The 23987-nt window shown below is 33.4% G+C and overlaps 1 protein-coding gene across 1 annotated transcript; it reads right to left on the minus strand.

The window, feature by feature from the left end:
- Positions 1-3018: 3018 nt before the first annotated feature.
- On the minus strand, positions 3019-8899 carry LOC133645374 (homeobox protein Nkx-2.1-like). The gene is made up of 2 exons (XM_062040234.1): positions 8327-8899; positions 3019-4167 (listed from the first exon to the last, which is right to left on the minus strand). Exons 1-2 carry the CDS (start codon positions 8697-8699, stop codon positions 3443-3445), a joined length of 1098 nt encoding a protein of 365 aa, XP_061896218.1. The 5' UTR covers positions 8700-8899; the 3' UTR covers positions 3019-3442.
- Positions 8900-23987: the final 15088 nt, after the last annotated feature.

The following is a 23987-nucleotide window of genomic DNA, read 5'->3' on the forward strand; positions in this document are numbered from 1 at the left end:
TAATCAGGACAAAAAAACAAGTTTCGTTTTTTTTTAACTGGAAAAAATTCCCGGTTTTCCTGAAATTCCAGGTATTCCATAATACAATTTCTTAATTAAAAATGTTACTACTTCAACATTTCTCGCCCGATTTGAAAAATTTCAACACCAATCAATTTAACTTAATCAGACCATTCAAGTAGTTTTTTTTACCATTTAAAAACAAAAAATTCCCGCTTTACCCGAAATTCCCAATTTTTGAGGAAATTCCCATTGAAATGAATGGGAATTTCCACAATTCCCACATTTTTCATCTGATTCAAACCGTCCCAACTTCAAACTGTTTAGCCTATTCGGGAATCGCGGACTTTCCCTTGAGAAATTCCAAAAATTCCCAGATTTTCCAGAATTCCAGGTTTTCCAGGACATTTTCCCATTGAAAATGATTTGGCCTTTTTTCAAGCTTCAACCATTCCCACATTTTTCAACCTATTCAAACCATTCTACCTTCAACATATTCCACCATTCTGGAAATTCAAACTTCCCCTTTTTCCAAGTTAAAAAAAAATTCCAGGATTTTCCAGAATTCCTGGTTATCCATAGCCCTATTTTCCACCCTTTTTTCCTGGTGACTACCCCCTCCACGTTTTTCAACACATTTTAACCGTTTAACCAAGACAAAAAAACAGATTTGTTGTTTTTTTTACTGGAAAAAATTCCCGGCTTTCCCGAAATTCCAGGAATACCATTTTTCAATTAAAATGTTACTACTTCAACATTTCTCGACCGATTTTAAAAATTTCAACACCAAACATTTCAACTCATTCAGACCATTCAAGTTTTTTACCATTTAAATAAAAATTCCCGCTTTACCCGAAATTCCCAATTTTTTAGGAAATTCCCATTGAAATGAATGGGAATTTCCGCAATTCCCACATTTTTCATCCGATTCAAACCGTCCCAACTTCAAACTGTTCAGCCTATTCGGGAATCGCGGACTTTCCCTTGAGAAATTCCAAAAATTCCCAGATTTCCCAGAATTCCAGGTTTTCCAGGACATTTTCCCATTGAAAATGAATTGGCCTTTTTTCAAGCTTCAACCATTCCCACATTTTTCAACCTATTCAAACCATTCTATCTGCAACACATTACACTCATCCTGGAAATTCAAACTTCCCCTTTTTCCAAGTTCAAAAATAATTCCAGGATTTTCCAGAATTCCTGGTTATCCGTAGCCCTATTTCCACCCTTTTTTCCTGGCGACTACCCCCTCCACATTTTTCAACACATTTTAACAGTTTAACCAAGACAAAAAAACAGAGATGTTGTTTTTTTTACTGGAAAAAATTCCCGGTTTTCCCGAAATTCCAGGAATACCATTTTTCAATGAAAATGTTACTACTTCAACATTTCTCGACCGATTTAAAAAATTTCAACAGCAAACTTTTCAACTCATTCAGACCATTCAAGTTTTTTACCATTTAAAAAAAAATTCCCGCTTTACCAGAAATTCCCAATTTTTGAGGAAATTCCCATTGAAATGAATGGGAATTTCCACAATTCCCACATTTTTCATCTGATTCAAACCGTCCCAACTTCAAACTGTTCAGCCTATTCGGGAATCGCGGACTTTCCCTTGAGAAATTCAAAAAATTCCCAGATTTCCCAGAATTCCAGGTTTTCCAGGACATTTTCCCATTGAAAATGAACTGGCCTTTTTTCAAACTTCAATCATTCCCACATTTTTCAACCTATTCAAACCATTCTACCTTCAACACATTACACTCATCCTGGAAATTCAAACTTCCCCTTTTTCCAAGTTAAAAAAAAATTCCAGGATTTTCCAGAATTCCTGGTTATCCATAGCCCTATTTTCCACCCTTTTTTCTTGGTGACTACCCCCTCCACGTTTTTCAACACATTTTAACCGTTTAACCAAGACGAAAAAACAGAGTTGTTTTTTTTTTTACTGGAAAAAATTCCCGGCTTTCCCGAAATTCCAGGATTACCATTTTTCAATTAAAATGTTACTACTTCAACATTTCTCGACCGATTTAAAAAATTTCAACAGCAAACTTTTCAACTCATTCAGACCATTCAAGTTTTTTACGATTTAAAAAAAAATTTCCGTTTTACCCGAAATTCCCAATTTTTGAGGAAATTCCCATTGAAATGAATGGGAAATTCCACAATTCCCACATTTTTCATCCGATTCAAACCGTCCCAACTTCAAACTGTTCAGCCTATTCGGGAATCGCGGACTTTCCCTTGAGAAATTCCAAAAATTCCCAGATTTCCCAAAATTCCAGGTTTTCCAGGACATTTTCCCATTGAAAATGAATTGGCCTTTTTTCAAACTTCAATCATTCCCACATTTTTCAACCTATTCAAACCATTCTACCTTCAAAACAGTACACACATCCTGGAAATTTAAACTTCCCCTTTTTACAAGTTAAAAAAAATTCCAGGATTTTCCAGAATTCCTGGTTTTCCATAGCTCTATTTCCACCCTTTTTTTTCTGGTGACTACCCCCTCCATATTTGTCAACACATTTTAACCGTTTAACCAAGAGAAAAAACAGAGTTGTTGGTTTTTTTACTGGAAAAATTCCCAGTTTTCCTGAAATTCCAGGAATACCATTTTTCAATTAAAATGTTGCTACTTCAACATTTCTCGACCGATTTAAAAAATTTCAACACCAAACATTTCAACTCATTCTGACCATTCAAGTTTTTTACCATTTAAAAAAAATGAAAAAATTCCCGCATTACCCGAAATTCCCAATTTTTGGGGGAAATTCCCATTGAAATGAATGGGAATTCCTACAATTCCCACATTTTTTATCCAATTCAAACCGTTCCAACTTTGAAATATTCAGCCTGTTCAGGAATTGTGTGCTGTACTTCAAAAATGTGTCATTTTCAAGTTCAACTTCAGCATTGGAGCATCCATCCATCCATCCATTTTCTACCGCTTGTCCCTTTCGGGGTGGCATTCAGACGCAATTCCTACAGGAATTGCCTCATCTAGCTATTATTATTATTGTTATCATTCCTTGTCCAGTTTGAGAGCAAATATTCCACAAACTTGCATCCATAATTTATTAGTCGGACTGTTTTTTGCGTGGTCAAATATCTATAAGTTACAAATAAATGAGACGTACAAATACCAAGGAAATGACAACAAGTCGGCAACAAAGTGTCCAAAAGAGAGGAAATAAAACTGTACAATATTGGAAACCCAGATAAAAATTACATTCTAAATCTATGCGGCTGACATTAAAACGTCTTTGAAAGTCTATTTTTACAGGGTTGTTTTTCAATATAATTTACATAAATAAATCCCAACTGTTCCACTTCTGGTAGAAAAAAAGTAGTTGTATTGTGCACTGGTCCAAAAATGCTTGAAAAAAGAGAGAAGTCTTTCTGTTTTTTTGTTTTGTTTTTTTTTTCGTACTTATGGTCACCACGTCCTGCCGTACAAGAGCGCCGAGCACTGCAGCGCCGAGCCGTACTCGGCCCCGGGGGAGTTGAGGTGCGAGAGGCCGGGCACATGGCTCTGCAGCGCGGGCGGGCTGGAGGAATGCGGGCCCAAGTCCGGGGAGTGCCCGGCGCTGCCCACCGGCTGCTGGTGCGCCTGGTTGCCGCCGGCGGACATGAGCATGACGTTGGCGGCCTGCGGCGGGTGTTGCTGCGGGTGCTGGTGGTGATGGTGCGGGTGCGGGTGCGGGTGCGGGTGGGTCTGCGCGGCGGCGGGCGTGTGCTGCCCGCTGCCTTGGCACGGCTTGCCGTCCTTCACCAGCACCGGCACCGCCACCCGGCGCGGGGACTGCTGCTGCTGCTGCTGCTGACACGAACCCCCGTCCGGCTGCATCTGCTGCTGGGTCACCTTGTCCTTGGCCTGCCGCTTCATCTTGTAGCGGTGGTTCTGGAACCAGATCTTCACCTGCGTGGGGGTGAGGTGGATCATGCTGGCCAGGTGCTCCCTCTCCGGGGCCGAGAGGTACTTCTGCTGCTTGAAGCGTCGCTCCAGCTCGTAGACCTGCGCCTGCGAGAAGAGGACCCGCCGCTTCCTCCGCGGGGTGGACGCCAGGGAGCCCATGCCCTTGGCGTGGACCTCCGCCAGGGAGCCCAGGCCGCCCATGCCGCCCATGTTCATGCCCGAGGAGGAGCCCATGAAGCGGGAAACTGGCGGGGGGGAACAAAAATACTTCACTTTATGCATATTGCTTCTATTTATTCAAACATTTGACCATTTCAAAAATATTATTATTCAAATCAATCCACTTTGAGGATCGATTTTCGTTCAGAATCAGTAAGATTATTTCATTATTGACCAAAAAATTATAGTAAATAAAGCAATATTTCTTTTTTTTTTCCACTATTGTCCTTCAATATTATAATATGTTTTAATTTCTATTTGTTAAAACTAATTTGACAGCTTCAGTTTATAAACCTATTTTGTATGATATGACATATGTAAACAAACAAACAATACTTACAATTAGTAGTATAATAAAATATTTGCACCTATTGTAATATTATTATCATATTGTCACATTTCTCTGCACAAATTTGATAAATATTCCAGCACATTTTTTCAACACTTATTTGTCACGTAGTCACACTATTACTACATATTTATTCTGACATAATATAGTACCGGTTTGAGATTAAATAGGTGTAGAAAAACGAATATTACATACAACAATAAAGTTTCATATGAAAATATATATGAGAATAAAAGCGAATTTTAGAACAAAATAGAGAATATTAAAATAACGTTTATTTTCAATGCAGAATATTGATGTAGTCGCATTACGTACATATTTATTCTGACATAACATAGTATTGTTTGGAGTACAACAACGAATATTACATACTACAATAAAATGTCACATCAAGATGAATATTGATTTTAAAGATAAAGATTTTTGGATTTTAAAACAAAATAAAAAAATGATAAATATGAGAATAAAAGCGAATTTTAGAACAGAATTGAGAATATTAAAATACAGTTTAATATAAATGCAGAATGTTCGAAATATTCCATAGGTTTCAACACTTGACTGTAAAAAAAAAAATAAGACAGTAAAAAGTTGTAATCAAAATAGTACAAGAAATGATATGATGATATGACATATGTAAACAAACAAACAATACTTACAATTAGTTGTATAATCAAATATTTGCACCTATTTTTAATATTATTATCATTATTATATAGTATAGTTCCGGATTCTCCCCGTTCGTCACATTTCTCTGCACACAATTGATAAATATTTCAGCATTGATATATAATATTTTTTTGGAACATTTTTTTATTATGCAATCGCACCATTACATACATATTCATTCTGACATTATATCGTACTGGTTTGAGATCAAATAGGTGTATAAAAACGAATATTACATACCACAATAAAGTTTCATATAAAACTGTATATGAGAATAAAAGCGAATTTTAGAAGACGATTGAGAATATGAAAATAAAGTTAAATATAAATGCAGAATGTTGGATGTATTCCATAGGTTTCAACACTTGATTGTAAAAAGTAACAATAAAAAGATGTAATCAAAATAGTACAACAAATGATATGATGATATGACATATGTAAACAAACAAACAATACTTACAATTAGTTTTATAATAAAATATTTGCACCTATTTTAATATTATTATCGTTATTATTATATAATATAGTTCCGGATTCTACCCGTTTGTCACATTTCTCTGCACACATTTAATCAATATTTCAGCACTTTTTTTTTTAAACATATTTGTTATGTAATTGCACCATTACATACATATTTATTCTGACATAATATAGTACTGGTTTGATATTAAATAGGTGTAGAAAAACGAATACTACATACCACAATAAAGTTTCATTTAAAAATGTATATGAGAATAAAAGCGAATTTTATAGAAGAAAATTGAGAATATTAAAATAAAGTTTATTTTAAATGCAGATTTGAAAGATAAAGATTGTTGGATTTTAAAACAAAGTCTAATAGAAAAATATATATACATATGAGAATAAAAGTGAATTTTAGAACAAAATGGAGAATATGCAAAATATTCCAACACTTGACTGTAAAAAAATAAGACAGTAAAAAGTTGTAATCAAAATAGTACGACAAATGATATGATGATATGACATATGTAAACAAACAAACAATACTTACAATTAATTGTATAATAAAATATTTGCACCTATTTTAATATTATTATCATTATTATTATATAATATAGTTCCGGATTCTGACCGTTTGTCACATTTCTCTGCACACATTTGATAAATATTTCAGCATTTTTTAAAAACATATTTGCACCATTACATACATTTTTATTCAGACATAATATAGTACAACGAATATTAAATACCACAATAACGTTTCATATAAAAATGTATATGAGAATAAAAGCGAATTTTAGAAGAAAATTGAGAATAATAAAATAAAGTTTATTTTAAATGCAGAATATTGATTTGAAAGATAGAGATTTTTTGGATTTTAAAACAAATATAAATATGAGAATAAAAGCGAATTTGAGAACAAAATGGAGAATATGCGAAATATTCCAACACTTGACTGTAAAAAAAAAAAATAAGACAGTAAAAAGTTGTAATCAAAATAGTACGACAAATGATATGATGATATGACATATGTAAACAAACAAACAATACTTACAATTAGTTGTATAATAAAATATTTGCACCTATTTTAATATTATTATCATTATTATTATATAATATAGTTGCGGATTCTGACCGTTTGTCACATTTCTCTGCACACATTTGATAAATATTTCAGCATTTTTTTTAACATATTTGCACCATTACATACATATTTATTCAGACATAATATAGTACTGGTAGGTGTAGAAAAACGAATATTAAATACCACAATAACTTTTCATATAAAAATGTATATGAGAATAAAAGCGAATTTTAGAAGAAAATTGAGAATATTAAAATAAAGTTTATTTTAAATGCAGAATATTGAATTGAAAGATAAAGATTTTTGGATTTTAAAACAAATATAAATATGAGAATAAAAGCGAATTTGAGAACAACATGGAGAATATGCGAAATATTCCAACACTTGACTGTAAAAAAAAAATAAGACAGTAAAAAGTTGTAATGAAAATAGTACGACAAATGATATGATGATATGACGTATGTAAACAAACAAACAATACTTACAATTAATTGTATAATAAAATATTTGCACCTATTTTAATATTATTATCATTATTATTATATAATATAGTTCCGGATTCTGACCGTTTGTCACATTTCTCTGCACACATTTGATAAATATTTCAGCATTTTTTTTAACATATTTGCACCATTACATACATTTTTATTCAGACATAATATAGTACTGGTTTGAGATTAAATAGGTGTAGAACAACGAATATTAAATACCACAATAACGTTTCATATACAAATGTAAATGAGAATAAAAGATAATTTTAGAAGAAAATTGAGAATATTAAAATAAAGTTTATTTTAAATGCAGAATATTGATTTGAAAGATAAAGATTTTTGGATTTTAAAACAAATATAAATATGAGAATAAAAGCGAATTTGAGAACAAAATGGAGAATATGCGAAATATTCCAAAAATAAGACAGTAAAAAGTTGCAATCAAAATAGTACGACAAATGATATGATGATATGACATATGTAAACAAACAAACAATACTTACAATTAATTGTATAATAAAATATTTGCACCTATTTTAATATTATTATCATTATTGTTATATAATATAGTTCCGGATTCTGACCGTTTGTCACATTTCTCTGCACACATTTGATAAATATTTCAGCATTTTTTTTAAACAAATTTGCACCATTACATACATTTTTATTCAGACATAATATAGTACAACGAATATTAAATACCACAATAACGTTTCATATAAAAATGTATATGAGAATAAAAGCGAATTTTAGAAGAAAATTGAGAATATTAAAATAAAGTTTATTTTAAATGCGGAATATTGATTTGAAAGATAGAGATTTTTGGATTTTAAAACAAATATAAATATGAGAATAAAAGCGAATTTGAGAACAAAATGGAGAATATGAAAATAAAGTTGAATATAAATGCAGAATATTGGAAATATTCCAACACTTGACTGTAAAAAAATAAGACAGTAAAAAGTTGTAATGAAAATAGAACAACAAATGGTATTTAAATGAGCGTAAATGTTATTGTCACAGTAATTTACTGTGAATGGACCACTTTTCCTAGCGCAGGATTCATGAACAAAACGCCGATTGAAATGCTGGCTAGCGTCCGGCCAGGTCCGCGGACCGGCGGGCGAACTCACTGGTGGAGAACCGGGGGTCCGGGTTGGCTCCGTACCAGCCCGCGGCCGTGGCGCTGCCCCTCATGCCGTCCTGGTAGGGCGCCAGCTCGCCCATGTTGCCGTTGCAGTAGCCGCCCACCGCGGCGGCGGCGGCGGCGGCGGCGTGGGACAGCTGCGGCACCCCGGCGGCGCTCATGTGGTAGGCCGACACGCCGCCGTTGTGGCCCATGTGGTGCTGCTGCATGGCCGCCTGGGACACCTGCGGCTGCCGGTAGCTCGCCTGCAGCTGCGCGCCGCTCCCGTGGTCCATGGCCGCCTTCTTGTAGCTCTCCTCCAGAGGACTCAGGATGTCGGACACTGAAAAGGGGGTCGTATGCTTGGGGCTCATCGACATTGTCCTGCAGGGAGGAATTGGATTTTGCCTCTTTTTTTTTTTCTTTTTTTTTCCAAGCCCCCCCTTGATGGTGCAACCTGCCCCGGCGAGAGTCCGCCTTAATTGGATGCAGCTCGGTTCTGGCTGCGGGCTGCCGGGTTTAAGGCAGCGTGCGAGCAGAGGCGGGGCATCGGTGACAATGCGCGCAGAACCGAGCTGTGTTCGGTCACTCCACGTCCACGCCACAGGACACATGTGTCCCGCCCCCTCCTCCTCCTCCTCCTCCTCCTCCTCCTCCTCCTCCTCCTCGGTGACGTCACCGCAGCAGCGCGCGCACTTTATTAACCGCGCTGATGTTTATGAGGGCCTCTTGATGAACAGGAGGGTCCAGGAGTTGAGAGGAACTCCACTTTTTTTTGTTTTGTTTTTGTTTTGTTTTGTTATTCCTAATAGCCTCACACGCGTGATTGCAGGATTTGTTTGTTCATCCATCCATCCATTTTCTACCACTTGTCCCTTTTGGGGTCGCGGGGGGGTGCTTTAGCCCAGTGGTCCCCAACCGATTGGTACCGGGCCGCACAAGAAAGAAGAAGAAAAAATACTGTATATATATATATTTTTTTAATTTTTTTATTTTTATTTTTTAAATGTTTATTAAATCAACATAAACAACGCAATATATACATTATATATCAATATAGATCAATACAGTCTGCAGGGATACAGTCCGTAAGCACACATGACTGTATTTCTTTATGAAAAATAAAAATAAAATAAAATAAATAAATAAATAAAAAAGTATAAAAAAAAAACCGGTCCGTGGGACAAAATTTTAAGCGTCAAAAAGGTTGGGGACTACTGCTGTACATGGGCGGAAGGCGGGGTACACCCTGGACAAGTCGCCACCTCATCACAGGGCCAACACAGATAGGCAGACAACATTCACACTCCCAAAAAAAAAAAAAAAAAAGGGTCGTTCCAAACACTTGCAGTGCGAGATTAACCCCTGCCGGTTTTTGTTGTGCGTCGCCTATTTCAGCTGCACATGGGCGGAAGGCGGCGTACACCCTGGACAAGTCGCCACCTCATCTCAGGGCCAACACAGATAGACAGACAACATTCACACTCACAAAAAAAAAAAAAAAAAAAAAAAAAAAAAAAAAAAGTGTCTTTGCAAACACTTTTTTATTTTTATTTTTATTTATTTATTTATTTATTTTTTATTTTTTTGTGCAGTGCGAGATTAACCCCTGCCGGTTTTTGTTGTGCATCGCCTATTTCAGATGCACATGGGCGGAAGGCGGGGTACACCCTGGACAAGTCGCCACCTCATCACAGGGCCAACACAGATAGACAGACAACATTCACACTCACACAAAAAAAAAAAAAAAAAAAAAAAAAGTCTTTGCAAACACTTTTTTATTTTTATTTTTATTTATTTATTTATTTTTGATTTTCTTTTGTGCAGTGCGAGATTAACCCCTGCCGGTTTTTGTTGTGCGTCTCCTATTTCAGCTGCACATGGCTGGAAGGTGGGGTACGCCCTGGACAAGTCGCCACCTCATCGCAGGGCCAACACAGATAGACAGACAACATTCACACTCACACACAAAAAAAAAAAAAAAAAAAAAAAAAAGGGTCTTTGCAAACACTTTTTTATTTGTATTATTATTTATTTTTTCATTTTTGATTTTTTTTATGTGCAGTGCAAGATTAACCCCTGCCGGTTTTTGTTGGGCGTCGCCTATTTCAGATGCACATGGGCGGAAGGCGGTGTACACCCTGGACAAGTCGCCACCTCATCACAGGGCCAACACAGATAGACAGACAAAATTCACACTAAAAAAAAAAAAATAAAATTAATTAGGGATGTCCAATAATGGCTTTTTGCCAATATCCAATATACCGATTTTGTCCAACTGTTAATTACCGATACCGATATCAACAGATACCGATATCAACCAATACCGCCATATATACAGTCGTGGAATTAACACATTATTATGCCTAATTTGGACAACCAGGTATGGTGAAGATAAGGTCCTTTTTTTTAAAACTCAATAAAATAAAATAAGATAAATAAATTAAAACATTTTCTTGAATAAAAAATAAAGTAAAACAATATAAAAACAGTTACATAGAAACTAGTAATGAATGAAAATGAGTCAAATTAACTGTTAAAGGTTAGTACTATTAGTGGAGCAGCAGCACGCACAATCATGTGTGCTTACGGACTGTATCCCTTGCAGACTGTATTGATATATATTGATATATAATGTAGGAACCAGAATATTAATAACAGAAAGAAACAACCCTTTTGTGTGAATGAGTGTAAATGGGGGAGGTTTTTTTTTGGGTTGGTGCACTAATTGTAAGTGTATCTTGTGTTTATGTTGATTTAATAAAAAACAAAACAAAACAAAAAAAACCCAAAAAAACGATACCGATAATAAAAAAAAAAACGATACCAATAATTTCCGATATTACATTTTAAAGCATTTATCGGCCGATAATATCGGTAGGCTGATATTAATCGGACATCTCCAAAATAAATAAATAAAACAGTGTCTTTGCAAACACTTGGAGTGCGAGATTAACCCCTACCGGTTTTTGTTGTGCGTCCGCGCAACAACAAACACGCGCGGTCCGGGAAGGCTTGATGGCGGTTAAGAAGATGGAGAAGAAGAGGCTCTTGTGGGGAAGTTAGCAGCGACTAAAGTGGCCTCTTTAATCACGAGGAGCCTCGACTCAAATCAGCTGCAGAGTTACCTTACATCCCGCAAAAAAGAGCACCGACATTTTATTTTATTTTTTTATTTTATTTTATTTTTAGCCCTGAAATGATATCAAAAGATGGGGGCCATTATGATATGTTTCCACTTTCAAAAGAAATACAGATTTTTTTTCATGAAAAAAAGAAGGGAAAAAACCCACTATATATGTGGCTGAATGGGCTTTATGGCTGACAACGGTGTCAGCATATACTGTATGTGGGGGCTCCACAAACGTTTTGACTCGGGGGCCGCATTGGGTTAAAAGAATCTGGCCGGGGCCCGTGGCTGTATATATATATATATATATATATATATATACGTATATCTACTATATTCAAGGTATCTGCGGTTTATCCATTATACCGTGCTCAATACCGGGCTAGAGCGGAATATACGTTAGGTCAGGAAAAAACACAAAGGCTATACCATCCCTACAAGCCTGTTTCGCCGGTTTCCCTGCTCTTCGGGGGATTTTATTAAATCGATTTGGTCAGGAAAAAACACAAAGGCTGTTTCATCGCTGCAAGCCTGTTTCTCAGGTTTCCCTGCTCTTTGGGGGATGTTATTAAATTGATTTGGTCAGGAAAAAACACAGAAGCTATTCTATCCCTACAAGCCTGTTTCGCCGGTTTCCCTGCTCTTCGGGGGATTTCATTAAATCGATTTTGTCAGGAAAAAACACAGAGGCTATTCCATCCCTACAAGCCTGTTTTGCAGGTTTCCCTGCTCTTTAGGGGATTTTATTAAATCGATTTGGTCAGTAAAAAACAAAGAGGCTATTCCATCCCTACAAGCCTGTTGCGCAGGTTTCTCTGCTTTTCGGGGGATTTTATTGAATCGATTTGGTCAGGAAAAAACACAGAGGCTATTCCATCCCTACAAGCCTGTTTCGCCGGTTTCCCTGCTCTTCAGGGGATTTTATTAAATCTATTTGGTCAGGAAAAAATACAGAGGCTATTTCATCCCTACAAGCCTGTTGCGCAGGTTTCTCTGCTTTTCGGGGGATTTTATTAAATCGATTTGGTCAGGAAAAAACACAGAAGCTATTTCATCCCAGCAAGCCTGTTTCGAAGGTTTCCCTGCTCTTTAGGGGATTTCATTAAATCTATTTGGTCAGGAAAAAATACAGAGGCTATTTCATCCCTACAAGCCTGTTGTGTAGGTTTCTCTGCTTTTCAGGGGATTTTATTGAATCGATTTGGTCAGGAAAAAACACAGAGGCTATTTCATCGCTGCAAGCCTGTTTCTCAGGTTTCCCTGCTCTTCGGGGGATTTTATTAAATTGATTTGGTCAGGAAAAAACACAGAAGCTATTTCATCCCAGCAAGCCTGTTTTGCAGGTTTCACTGCTCTTTAGGGGATTTCATTAAATCGATTTGGTCAGGAAAAAACACAGAGGCTATTACATCCCTATGAGCCTGTTTCGCAGGTTTCCCTGCTCTTCGGGGGATTTTATTAAATAGAATTGGTCAGGAAACAACACAGAGGCTATTTCATCCCTACAAGCCTGTTTTGCAGGTTTTTCAGGGAATTTTATTGAATCGATTTGGTCAGTAAAAAACACAAAGGCTATTTCATCCCTGCAAGCCTGTTTCGCAGGGAAACCTTTTAGGGATGAAATAGCCTCTGTGTTTTTTCCTGATTTAACAGGATATATATATATATATATATATATATATATATATATATATATATATATATATATATATATATATATATATATATATATATATATTCTGAGTGGAATGATGTCACATTATGGATGGGAAAATGCATTTTTAGACAAATGATTTGCCTGAGCGGCTAGGAGACACCGAGAGTAACAAGCGGTAGAAAATGGATTAGAAAGGACAGATTTTTAAAAAATAAGTTAACAACTTTTTTATTCTTTTTTTTTTAACTTGGGACTTCCTGCGGGCCGGATTATGTACGCTGGCGGGCCGGATCCGTAGATATAAGTGTTCTCGGGTGATAATTATTGATATTTCTATGAAAAATCTATTTCATTTCCTTCTTCTGCTATTAGAACCCCCTCAGCTATCAAGGCAGAGTGTTCATGGAAAATCATTTTTAACACAAACCTCTTAAAATTGCACACTAAAAAATGTCGGGTTAGAAAAATAACCCAATTTTTAACCCAACTGCTGGTTCAAAAGAATGGACGATCCCCTTATTTGAGTTATTTCAACCCAACATTTTGGGTTAATTTTTTCAACCCAACTTTTGCGTTGAATTATTTAACCCAAAAGTTGAGTTATGCTAAGTCAATGTTGGTTGATTGATAAACCCAACTATAAAATTATACATTTTACTGCTGGTTTGTCCTACTCCTTCCAACTATTGATCAAAATAGTTTTTATTCCATTAAAATATACTCAAAAGCAAGATATGAGTGGCATTTTTTTTACAGGAATTGCCATATATGGACATAGTAGTTCTATACAGCATGCTGAAATATTTTCATGTACATAATCTGTGTGATTATAAATAACGTTAATGAGATTAATCCGTAATAAAATTCCCTTCAAGAAAAAAGCAACTTTTTATTAAAAAAAGCCTTTTACCCAAAAATTGAAAAATTGAAAAACAACCCAAAAATGGTTCATCATTTTGAAGTTGAGTTAAAATAATACCCTTATAACCCCAAAAAACGGATTGCTCTTCATAAAAATAACTCCAAAATTTAACCCGACACTCGCAACTCGTAAATTGGGTTGTTGGAAATAACCCAGCTTTTTGTTGTTGTGTGTGTAAGCTGCAAAACTAAGAAATACGTACAAAATACTCAATAAGGTGTAACAAAATAGTGCAAACCCCAGAAGAACTATTTTCTGCAGGTTTAGTTTAGTACGTTACAGCTGTGCTCTAAAGGGTAAGCGTTAAGGTGGCGTGGTATTACCGATTACGAACACATTGGTCTAACTACACACTAAAAACGTTGGGTTATTTTGGTAACCCAATGCATGGGTTGCTAGTGTTGAGTTAAAGTTTTGGGTTATTTTTAATAAAGAGTAACGTTATAGGGCTATTATTTTAACCCAATTTCTGGGTTGTCAAGGTTATGCAGCATTTTAGAGTTGTTTCCCAGAGAGTAAACTATTTTTAAATTCAAGGCTATTTTTAATGAAAAAGTTTTATTTTTTATATTTTTCATTACTAATGTTCTCGGGTGATAATTATTGATATTTCTATGAAAAATCTATTTCATTTCCTTCTTCTGCTATTAGAACCCCCTCAGCTATCAAGGCAGAGTGTTCATGGAAAATCATTTTTAACACAAACCTCTTAAAATTGCACACTAAAAAATGTCGGGTTAGAAAAATAACCCAATTTTTAACCCAACTGCTGGTTCAAAAGAATGGACGATCCCCTTATTTGAGTTATTTCAACCCAACATTTTGGGTTAATTTTTTCAACCCAACTTTTGCGTTGAATTATTTAACCCAAAAGTTGAGTTATGCTAAGTCAATGTTGGTTGATTGATAAACCCAACTATAAAATTATACATTTTACTGCTGGTTTGTCCTACTCCTCCCAACTATTGATCAAAATAGTTTTTATTCCATTAAAATATACTCAAAAGCAAGATATGAGTGGCATTTTTTTTACAGGAATTGCCATATATGGACATAGTAGTTCTATACAGCATGCTGAAATATTTTCATGTACATAATCTGTGTGATTATAAATAACGTTAATGAGATTAATCCGTAATAAAATTCCCTTCAAGAAAAAAGCAACTTTTTATTAAAAAAAGCCTTTTACCCAAAAATTGAAAAATTGAAAAACAACCCAAAAATGGTTCATCATTTTGAAGTTGAGTTAAAATAATACCCTTATAACCCCAAAAAACGGATTGCTCTTCATAAAAATAACTCCAAAATTTAACCCGACACTCGCAACTCGTAAATTGGGTTGTTGGAAATAACCCAGCTTTTTGTTGTTGTGTGTGTAAGCTGCAAAACTAAGAAATACGTACAAAATACTCAATAAGGTGTAACAAAATAGTGCAAACCCCAGAAGAACTATTTTCTGCAGGTTTAGTTTAGTACGTTACAGCTGTGCTCTAAAGGGTAAGCGTTAAGGTGGCGTGGTATTACCGATTACGAACACATTGGTCTAACTACACACTAAAAACGTTGGGTTATTTTGGTAACCCAATGCATGGGTTGCTAGTGTTGAGTTAAAGTTTTGGGTTATTTTTAATAAAGAGTAACGTTATAGGGCTATTATTTTAACCCAATTTCTGGGTTGTCAAGGTTATGCAGCATTTTAGAGTTGTTTCCCAGAGAGTAAACTATTTTTAAATTCAAGGCTATTTTTAATGAAAAAGTTTTATTTTTTATATTTTTCATTACTAATGTTCTCGGGTGATAATTATTGATATTTCTATGAAAAATCTATTTCATTTCCTTCTTCTGCTATTAGAACCCCCTCAGCTATCAAGGCAGAGTGTTCATGGAAAATCATTTTTAACACAAACCTCTTAAAATTGCACACTAAAAAATGTCGGGTTAGAAAAATAACCCAATTTTTAACCCAACTGCTGGTTCAAAAGAATGGACGATCCCCTTATTTGAGTTATTTCAACCCAACATTTTGGGTTAATTTTTTCAACCCAACTTTTGCGTTGAATTATTTAACCCAAAAGTTGAGTTATGCTAAGTCAATGTTGGTTGATTGATAAACCCAACTATAAAATTATACATTTTACTGCTGGTTTGTCCTACTCCTCCCAACTATTGATCAAAATAGTTTTTATTCCATTAAAATATACTCAAAAGCAAGATATGAGTGGCATTTTTTTTACAGGAATTGCCATATATGGACATAGTAGTTCTATACAGCATGCTGAAATATTTTCATGTACATAATCTGTGTGATTATAAATAACGTTAATGAGATTAATCCGTAATAAAATTCCCTTCAAGAAAAAAGCAACTTTTTATTAAAAAAAGCCTTTTACCCAAAAATTGAAAAATTGAAAAACAACCCAAAAATGGTTCATCATTTTGAAGTTGAGTTAAAATAATACCCTTATAACCCCAAAAAACGGATTGCTCTTCATAAAAATAACTCCAAAATTTAACCCGACACTCGCAACTCGTAAATTGGGTTGTTGGAAATAACCCAGCTTTTTGTTGTTGTGTGTGTAAGCTGCAAAACTAAGAAATACGTACAAAATACTCAATAAGGTGTAACAAAATAGTGCAAACCCCAGAAGAACTATTTTCTGCAGGTTTAGTTTAGTACGTTACAGCTGTGCTCTAAAGGGTAAGCGTTAAGGTGGCGTGGTATTACCGATTACGAACACATTGGTCTAACTACACACTAAAAACGTTGGGTTATTTTGGTAACCCAATGCATGGGTTGCTAGTGTTGAGTTAAAGTTTTGGGTTATTTTTAATAAAGAGTAACGTTATAGGGCTATTATTTTAACCCAATTTCTGGGTTGTCAAGGTTATGCAGCATTTTAGAGTTGTTTCCCAGAGAGTAAACTATTTTTAAATTCAAGGCTATTTTTAATGAAAAAGTTTTATTTTTTATATTTTTCATTACTAATGTTCTCGGGTGATAATTATTGATATTTCTATGAAAAATATATTTAATTTCAGATGTAACCTTCTTCTGCTACTATAACCCCCTCAGCTATCAAGGCGTAGTGGTAATGGGAAATCATTTTTAACAATAATTTCTTAAAATTGAGGTGCAAAAATAAGGAATATGTAAGAAATGATTAATAAAGTGTAACAAAATAGTACAAAGTGTGAAAATGTCAACATAGAGAAACCCCAGAAGAAGTATTTTCTGCAGGTTTAGTTTAGTAAGTTACAGCTGTGCTCTAAAGGGTAAGCGTTAAGGTGGCGTGGTATTACCGATTACGAACACATTGGTCTAACTACACACTAAAAACGTTGGGTTATTTTGGTAACCCAATGTATGGGTTGCTAGTCTTGAGTTAAAGTTTTGGGTTAGTTTTAATAGAGTAACCCATTTTATGGGTTATAGGGCTATTATTTTAACCCAATTTCTGGGTTGTCAAGGTTATGCACCATTTTAGGGTTGTTTCCCAGAGAGTAAACTAGTTTTAAATTCAAGGATTTTTTTAATGAAAAAGTTTTATTTTCTATATTTTTCATTACTAATGTTCTCGGGTGATAATTATTGATATTTCTATGAAAAATATATTTAATTTCAGATGTAACCTTCTCCTGCTACTATAACCTCTTAAAATTGAGGTGCAAAAATAAGGAATATGCAAGAAATGCTTAATAAAGTGTAACAAAATAGTGCAAAGTGTGAAAATGTCAACATAGAGTAACCCCAGAAGAAGTATTTTCTGCAGGTTTAGTTTAGCAAGTTACAGCTGTGCTCTAAAGGGTAAGCGTTAAGGTGGCGTGGTATTACCGATTACAAACACATTGGTCTAACTACACACTAAAAACGTTGGGTTATTTTGGTAACCCAATGTATGGGTTGCTAGTGTTGAGTTAAGGTTTTGGGTTAGTTTTAATAAAGAGTAACCCATTCTATGGGTTATAGGGCTATTATTTTAACCCAATTTCTGGGTTGTCGAGGTTATGCAGCATTTTAGGGTTGTTTTCCAGAGAGTAATCTATTTTTAAATTCGAGGCTTTTCTTTTTATGTAAAAAGTTTATTTTTTATTTTTTTTTGAAGGCGAGTATATTACCAATGTAAGCCCAGCCACAAATGGCCCACAGGCCGCACTTTGGACACATTTCATGTTTTATTAGGTACACCTGAGATCCAAAACACTGAAAAAAATGGCGCCTAAATAGTAAAGCTCATTTTAAGAGGTACGGTGTAAAAAAAAAAAAATGTTCAAATAGAGATGATATTGCAATCTTCCAAAAAAAAAAAAAAAAAAAAGTGGAGTGCTTGACTAAATTATAAACTGAATATTCACCATGTAACCTATATTTATTATTCCAGTTTTTAGTCAGATTTTATATACTTACTCAGTTACAAATTATTTGTATTGTTTTGGGCCCTATTGCGTGAAATCTTATTTTTTTATTTACATTTTTAAATTTAAATAATTTTTAAACGTAAAAAAAGGCTAGTCATGAATATTTTGGGTGTTCATTTAAAAAAAAAAAAAGCCAGCTCAGTCGACCAAAATTGTACAGTATAATGTAAACTGCAAAATGTACAGTCTATTACTGTAATAAAAAGTGTGCACTTTTATTTTTGCAGTATTTTATTGTATTTTATTTTTTACCTTGCGCAGTAGAAAACGGATGGATGGAAAATATGTTTCCTTTTTTTTCCAGCGTAATTGAACAATATGTTTATTCTGGCTGCGTTTATGTTTATTATTACAGTAAACCCTCGCTTATTAATTTGCTCTCGGCCAAAGTGTAGTACGTACATTTCTGCAAAATCAGAATTATTAATTATAAATCGAATGTTTTCATAAATAGAGCATGAAAAGGAACCATTAATCTACCTTATAAATCTATCAATTATCATATTGATTAGTAAAGTTTTATACTGTGCAGCCAATTCATGTGTTCGCATTATTGCAACATATATATATATATATATATATATACAATATTTTTACTTTGTGTATATATATATATATATATATATATATATATATATATATATATATATATATATATATATATATATAAATATATAAATAAATATACAATATTTTTTCTGTATATATATTTATATATATATATATATATATATATATATATATATATATATATATATATATATATATATATATATATATATATATAAATAAATATAAAATATTTTTTCTGTGTGTATATATATATATATATATATATATATATATATATATATATATATATATATATATATATAAATAAATATAAAATATTTTTACTGTGTGTGTATGTATATATATATATATATATATATATATATATATATATATATATATATATATATATATATATATATATATATATATATATATATATATATATATATATACATATATATATATATAAATAAATATAAAATATTTTTACTGTGTGTATATATATGTATATATATATATATACATAATATCATAGTACTCTACGATACTATGGTACTATGTGCACGCAATGATCTTTATATCTGGACAGTTCCTAATGTAATTGTGATTAAAACATGTTTTAACCACATATTTTAGTTGTATTAATGTAAACAATTTTTTTTCCCATCCTAATATAAAATGTACAATATTGAGAGAAATATTTGTAATATTTTAGAATTGTATAATTTACTGCTAATTATTTATCCTGGCTCAATAAAGTATTTGTTATAAAATAATACCAGGCACTGCTAATAAACTACATTTGTTTATAATGTATATGTAATGATTTTTGTTCAACATGTACTGTTTATGTTTGTATCGACATATTTGATGCTGAAATTTGTTGCATGTATTTCATGTTCGAGTGAATATTACTTTGAATTCAAAGTAGGACTAAACTGATGAGCAATCGTTTTTTTCTGACTTTATTGAACAAGTATGGAAGGCCGCATGCCCTCCGTGACTTCGTTTTGAGATAAGTGTACTTCAATAACAGCAAATATCATTTTTATCACCCAATTAAAGCTTTTTTTTAACATTTTATTTGACTTGCCTGTCAATAGTTTCCTCACAAAATAACCCCTCTTTAATTTTGTGTCATGTAACAATACTACTACTAATACTACTAATAATAGTAAGAATACAGTTAAAAATTGTCATATAAATCATAAAAAATTCTCATTGGTAAAAAAAAAAAGGAAAAAAAAGTACATTAATATTCAATTTTTTTTTTTAAATTATTGTTTTTGTTGTTATTATATATTTTTTCCTGTTCATGATAAAACATGATAACAATTATAAACATGATCAAAAAATTAAAAAAAGAATATACATTTAAAAAAAATAAAAAATTATTGAATAAAAAATCATTAAAGTAATATGAAGACGCTCTTTTCCATTACTTCCAGTGCAAAGCAGTGACGTCACAACGAGCTATCAGCAGGAGGGCTCTATCAGTGCTCAAAGGCGCCCCCTGGTGGTCAGATGCATACATGCAGGCTGCAGAAGGAAAATATCATTTTGAATGATTCGGGCGTCCATTGAAGGTTTGGCGGTGTCACTGCGCCATCTAGCGGATATCATAGAGAACACCCTCGCAACTTCAACTCTTTATTATTGTTTATTATATTTAATGCTACTAGTTGTGTAAACTTGCATTATTCTTGTAAAGAATGACAAAAGTTTTTTTTTCTATTTTAGTGACAGCTAACAACTATTTGTTGTCATTTTCCAGTAAAATGACAGTATCATTTATTTTTGTGTGAAATATCATAGTTTTAATTGTGCAGTCATTTCTTGTAACAATACAGTAAATGATTACAGTATTTTACTGTAAATCAACAGTTAATTGACAAAAACACACATACAAATGTTGTTTTTGAGGATCAACCGCAAAAAAATACATTTCAATATCACATAAATGACAAGTGTGCCTTGCTGTTTTTGAGGATTGACTGTCAAAGCCCCTCCATATATGAAAATCAATCTTTGCTGTTTTTGAGGACAGACAAAATTAACACTCGTCAAATTTCCTCGATATTGCAACTAATATTTGCTGTTTTTAAATACTGACCACAAAAAGCTAATCAAAGATCCTCTATGTGAAAAGTGAGACCTGCTCTTATTGAGAACCAACTGCAAAACCGCTAGTCAAAGATCTTCTATATATATATAAAAATGTGTTGTTTTTAACAACCCCAAATTTTGTTTTTTTTAAGAACTAACCAAAAAAAAGCTAGTCCAAGTTCCACTTTTTGATCTTTGCTGTTTTTGAGGACTGCTAAAAACTATTGAAAGATTGCTTAAATTACACATGTGCCCTGCTGTTTTTCAGTATAAAAACCCTCATCAAAGATCCTAAATATGAAAAAATATTTGCCGTTTTTAAGAACCGACCGCAAATATACTTGTCGAAGATCCTCTATATGACAAGTGTGACTTGCTGTTATTGTGATTGAAATGCAAAAATAACACTCGTCAAATGTCCTCGAAATTGCAACTAATAATTGCTGTTTTTAAGTACTGACCACAGAGAGCTAATCAAAGATCCTCTATATGAAAAGTGCGACCTGCTCTTATTGAGAACCAACTGCAAAAACGCTAGTCAAAGATCTTATATATATATAAAAATGTGTTGTTTTTAACAACCCAAAACAATTTTTTTTTAAGAACTAACCAGAAAAAAGCTAGTCCAAGATCCACTTTTTGATCTTTGCTGTTTTTGAGGACTGCTAAAACTATTTAAAGATTGCTTAAATTACACATGTGCCCTGCTGTTTTTCAGCATAAAAACCCTCATCAAAGATCCTAAATATGAAAAAATATTTGCCGTTTTTAATAACCGACCGCAAATATACTTGTCGAAGATCCTCTATATGACAAGTGTGACTTGCTGTTATTGAGATTGAATGCAACAACGCTAGTCAAAGAAATACAATTTATAAAAATATGTTTTTAAAGACCAACCAAAAAAAAGCTAGTCCAAGATCCACTTTTTAACCTCTCTGCTGTTTTTGAGGACTTCTAAAAACGATTTAAAGATTGTTTAAATTACACGTGTGCCCTGCTGATTTTGAGCATAAAAACCCTCATCAAAGATCCTCTATATAAAAATGATTTGCTGTTTTTAAGAACCGACCGCAAAAAAACAGGTGGAAGATCCTCTATATGACAAGTGTGACTTGCTGTTATTGAGATTGAAATGCAAAAACGCTAGTCGAAGAAAAAAAAAGAAAAAAAAGATGTTTTTAAGGACCAACCAAAAAAAAAGCTAGTCCAAGATCCACTTTTTGATCTCTGCTGTTTTGGGGGACTTCTAAAAACTATTTAAAGATTTTTTAAATTACACGAGTTTCCTGCTGTTTTTGAGCATAAAAATCCTCATCATTTAAAAAAAAAGAGTTGTCTTTAAGACCAACCAAAAAAAAGCTAGTCCAAGATCCACTTTTTGATCTCTGCTGTTTTTGAGGACTTCTAAAAACTATTTAAAGATTGTTTGAATTACACGTGTGCCCTGCTGTTTTTCAGCATAAAAACCTTCATCATTTTTTTTAAAAAGTTGTTATTAAGGACCAACCAAAAAAGAAGCTAGTCCAAGATCCACTATATGATCTCTGCTGTTTTTGAGGACGGCAAAAAACTATTTAAAGATTGCTTAAATTACACATGTGCCCTGCTGTTTTTGAGCATAAAAACCCTCATCATTTAAAAAAAAAAGTTGTTATTAAGGACCAACCAAAAAAGAAGCTAGTCCAAGATCCACTATATGATCTCTGCTGTTTTTGAGGACTGCTAAAAACTATTTAAAGATTGCTTAAATTACACATGTGCCCTGCTGTTTTTGAGCATAAAAACCCTCATCAAAGATCCTCAATATAAAAATAAAAAAAATTGCTGTTTTTAAGAACCGACCGCAAAAATACTTGTCGAAGATCCTCTATATGACAAGTGTGACTTGCTGTTATTGAGATTGAATGCAAAAATGCTAGTCTAAAAAATTTAAAAAAATATATATATGTCTTTAAGGACCAACCAAAAAAAAGCTAGTCCAATATCCACTTTTTGATCTCTGCTGTTTTTGAGGACTTCTAAAAACTATTTAAAGATTGTTTAAATTACACATGTGCCCTCCCTGCTGTTTTTGAGCATAAAAACCCTCATCACTTTTATTTAAAGTTGTTATTAAGGACCAACCAAAAAAAGGCTAGTCCAAGATCCACTATATGATCTCTGCTGTTTTTGAGGACTGCTAAAAACTATTTAAAGATTGCTTAAATTACACATGTGCCCTGCTGTTTTTGAGAATAAAAATCCTCATCAAAGATCCTCAATATAAAAATAAAAAAAATTGCTGTTTTTAAGAACCGACCGCACATATACCTGTCGAAGATCCTCTATATGACAAGTGTGACTTGCTGTTATTGAGATTGAATGCAAAAACGCTAGTCAAAGAAATACAATTTAAAAAATATGTTTTAAGGACCAACCAAAAAAAAAAGCTAGTCAAAGATCCACTTTTTGATCTCTGCTGTTTTTGAGGACTTCTAAAAACTATTTAAAGATTGTTTAAATTACACGTGTGCCCTGCTGTTTTTGAGCATAAAAACCCTCATAATTTTTTTAAAAACGTTGTTATTAAGGACCAACCAAAAAAAAGCTAGTGCAAGATCCACTATATGATCTCTGCTGTTTTTGAGGACTGCAAAAAACTATTTAAAGATTGCTTAAATTACACATTTTTAGCATAAAAACCCTCATCAAAGATCTTCAATATAAAAAAAATATTTGCCGTTTTTAAGAACCGACCGCAATTATACTTGTCGAAGATCCTCTATATGACAAGTGTGACTTGCTGTCATTTAAATTGAAATGCGAAAACGCTAGTCAAAGATTTTTTTTTTTTTAAGTTGTTTTTAAGGACCAACCAAAAAAAAGCTAGTCCAATATCC

Source organism: Entelurus aequoreus, linkage group LG03 (assembly GCF_033978785.1).
Source record: "Entelurus aequoreus isolate RoL-2023_Sb linkage group LG03, RoL_Eaeq_v1.1, whole genome shotgun sequence".
NCBI lineage: Eukaryota > Metazoa > Chordata > Actinopteri > Syngnathiformes > Syngnathidae > Entelurus > Entelurus aequoreus.

Coding starts and splice junctions, on each gene's coding strand:
- LOC133645374 (XM_062040234.1), bottom strand. CDS start 8,699: ATGTCGATGAGCCCCAAGCATACGACCCCCTTTTCAGTGTCCGACATC. Junction 4,168..8,326: donor GGACCCCCGGTTCTCCACCA/GTGAGTTCGCCC, acceptor CCCCCCCGCCAG/TTTCCCGCTTCATGGGCTCC.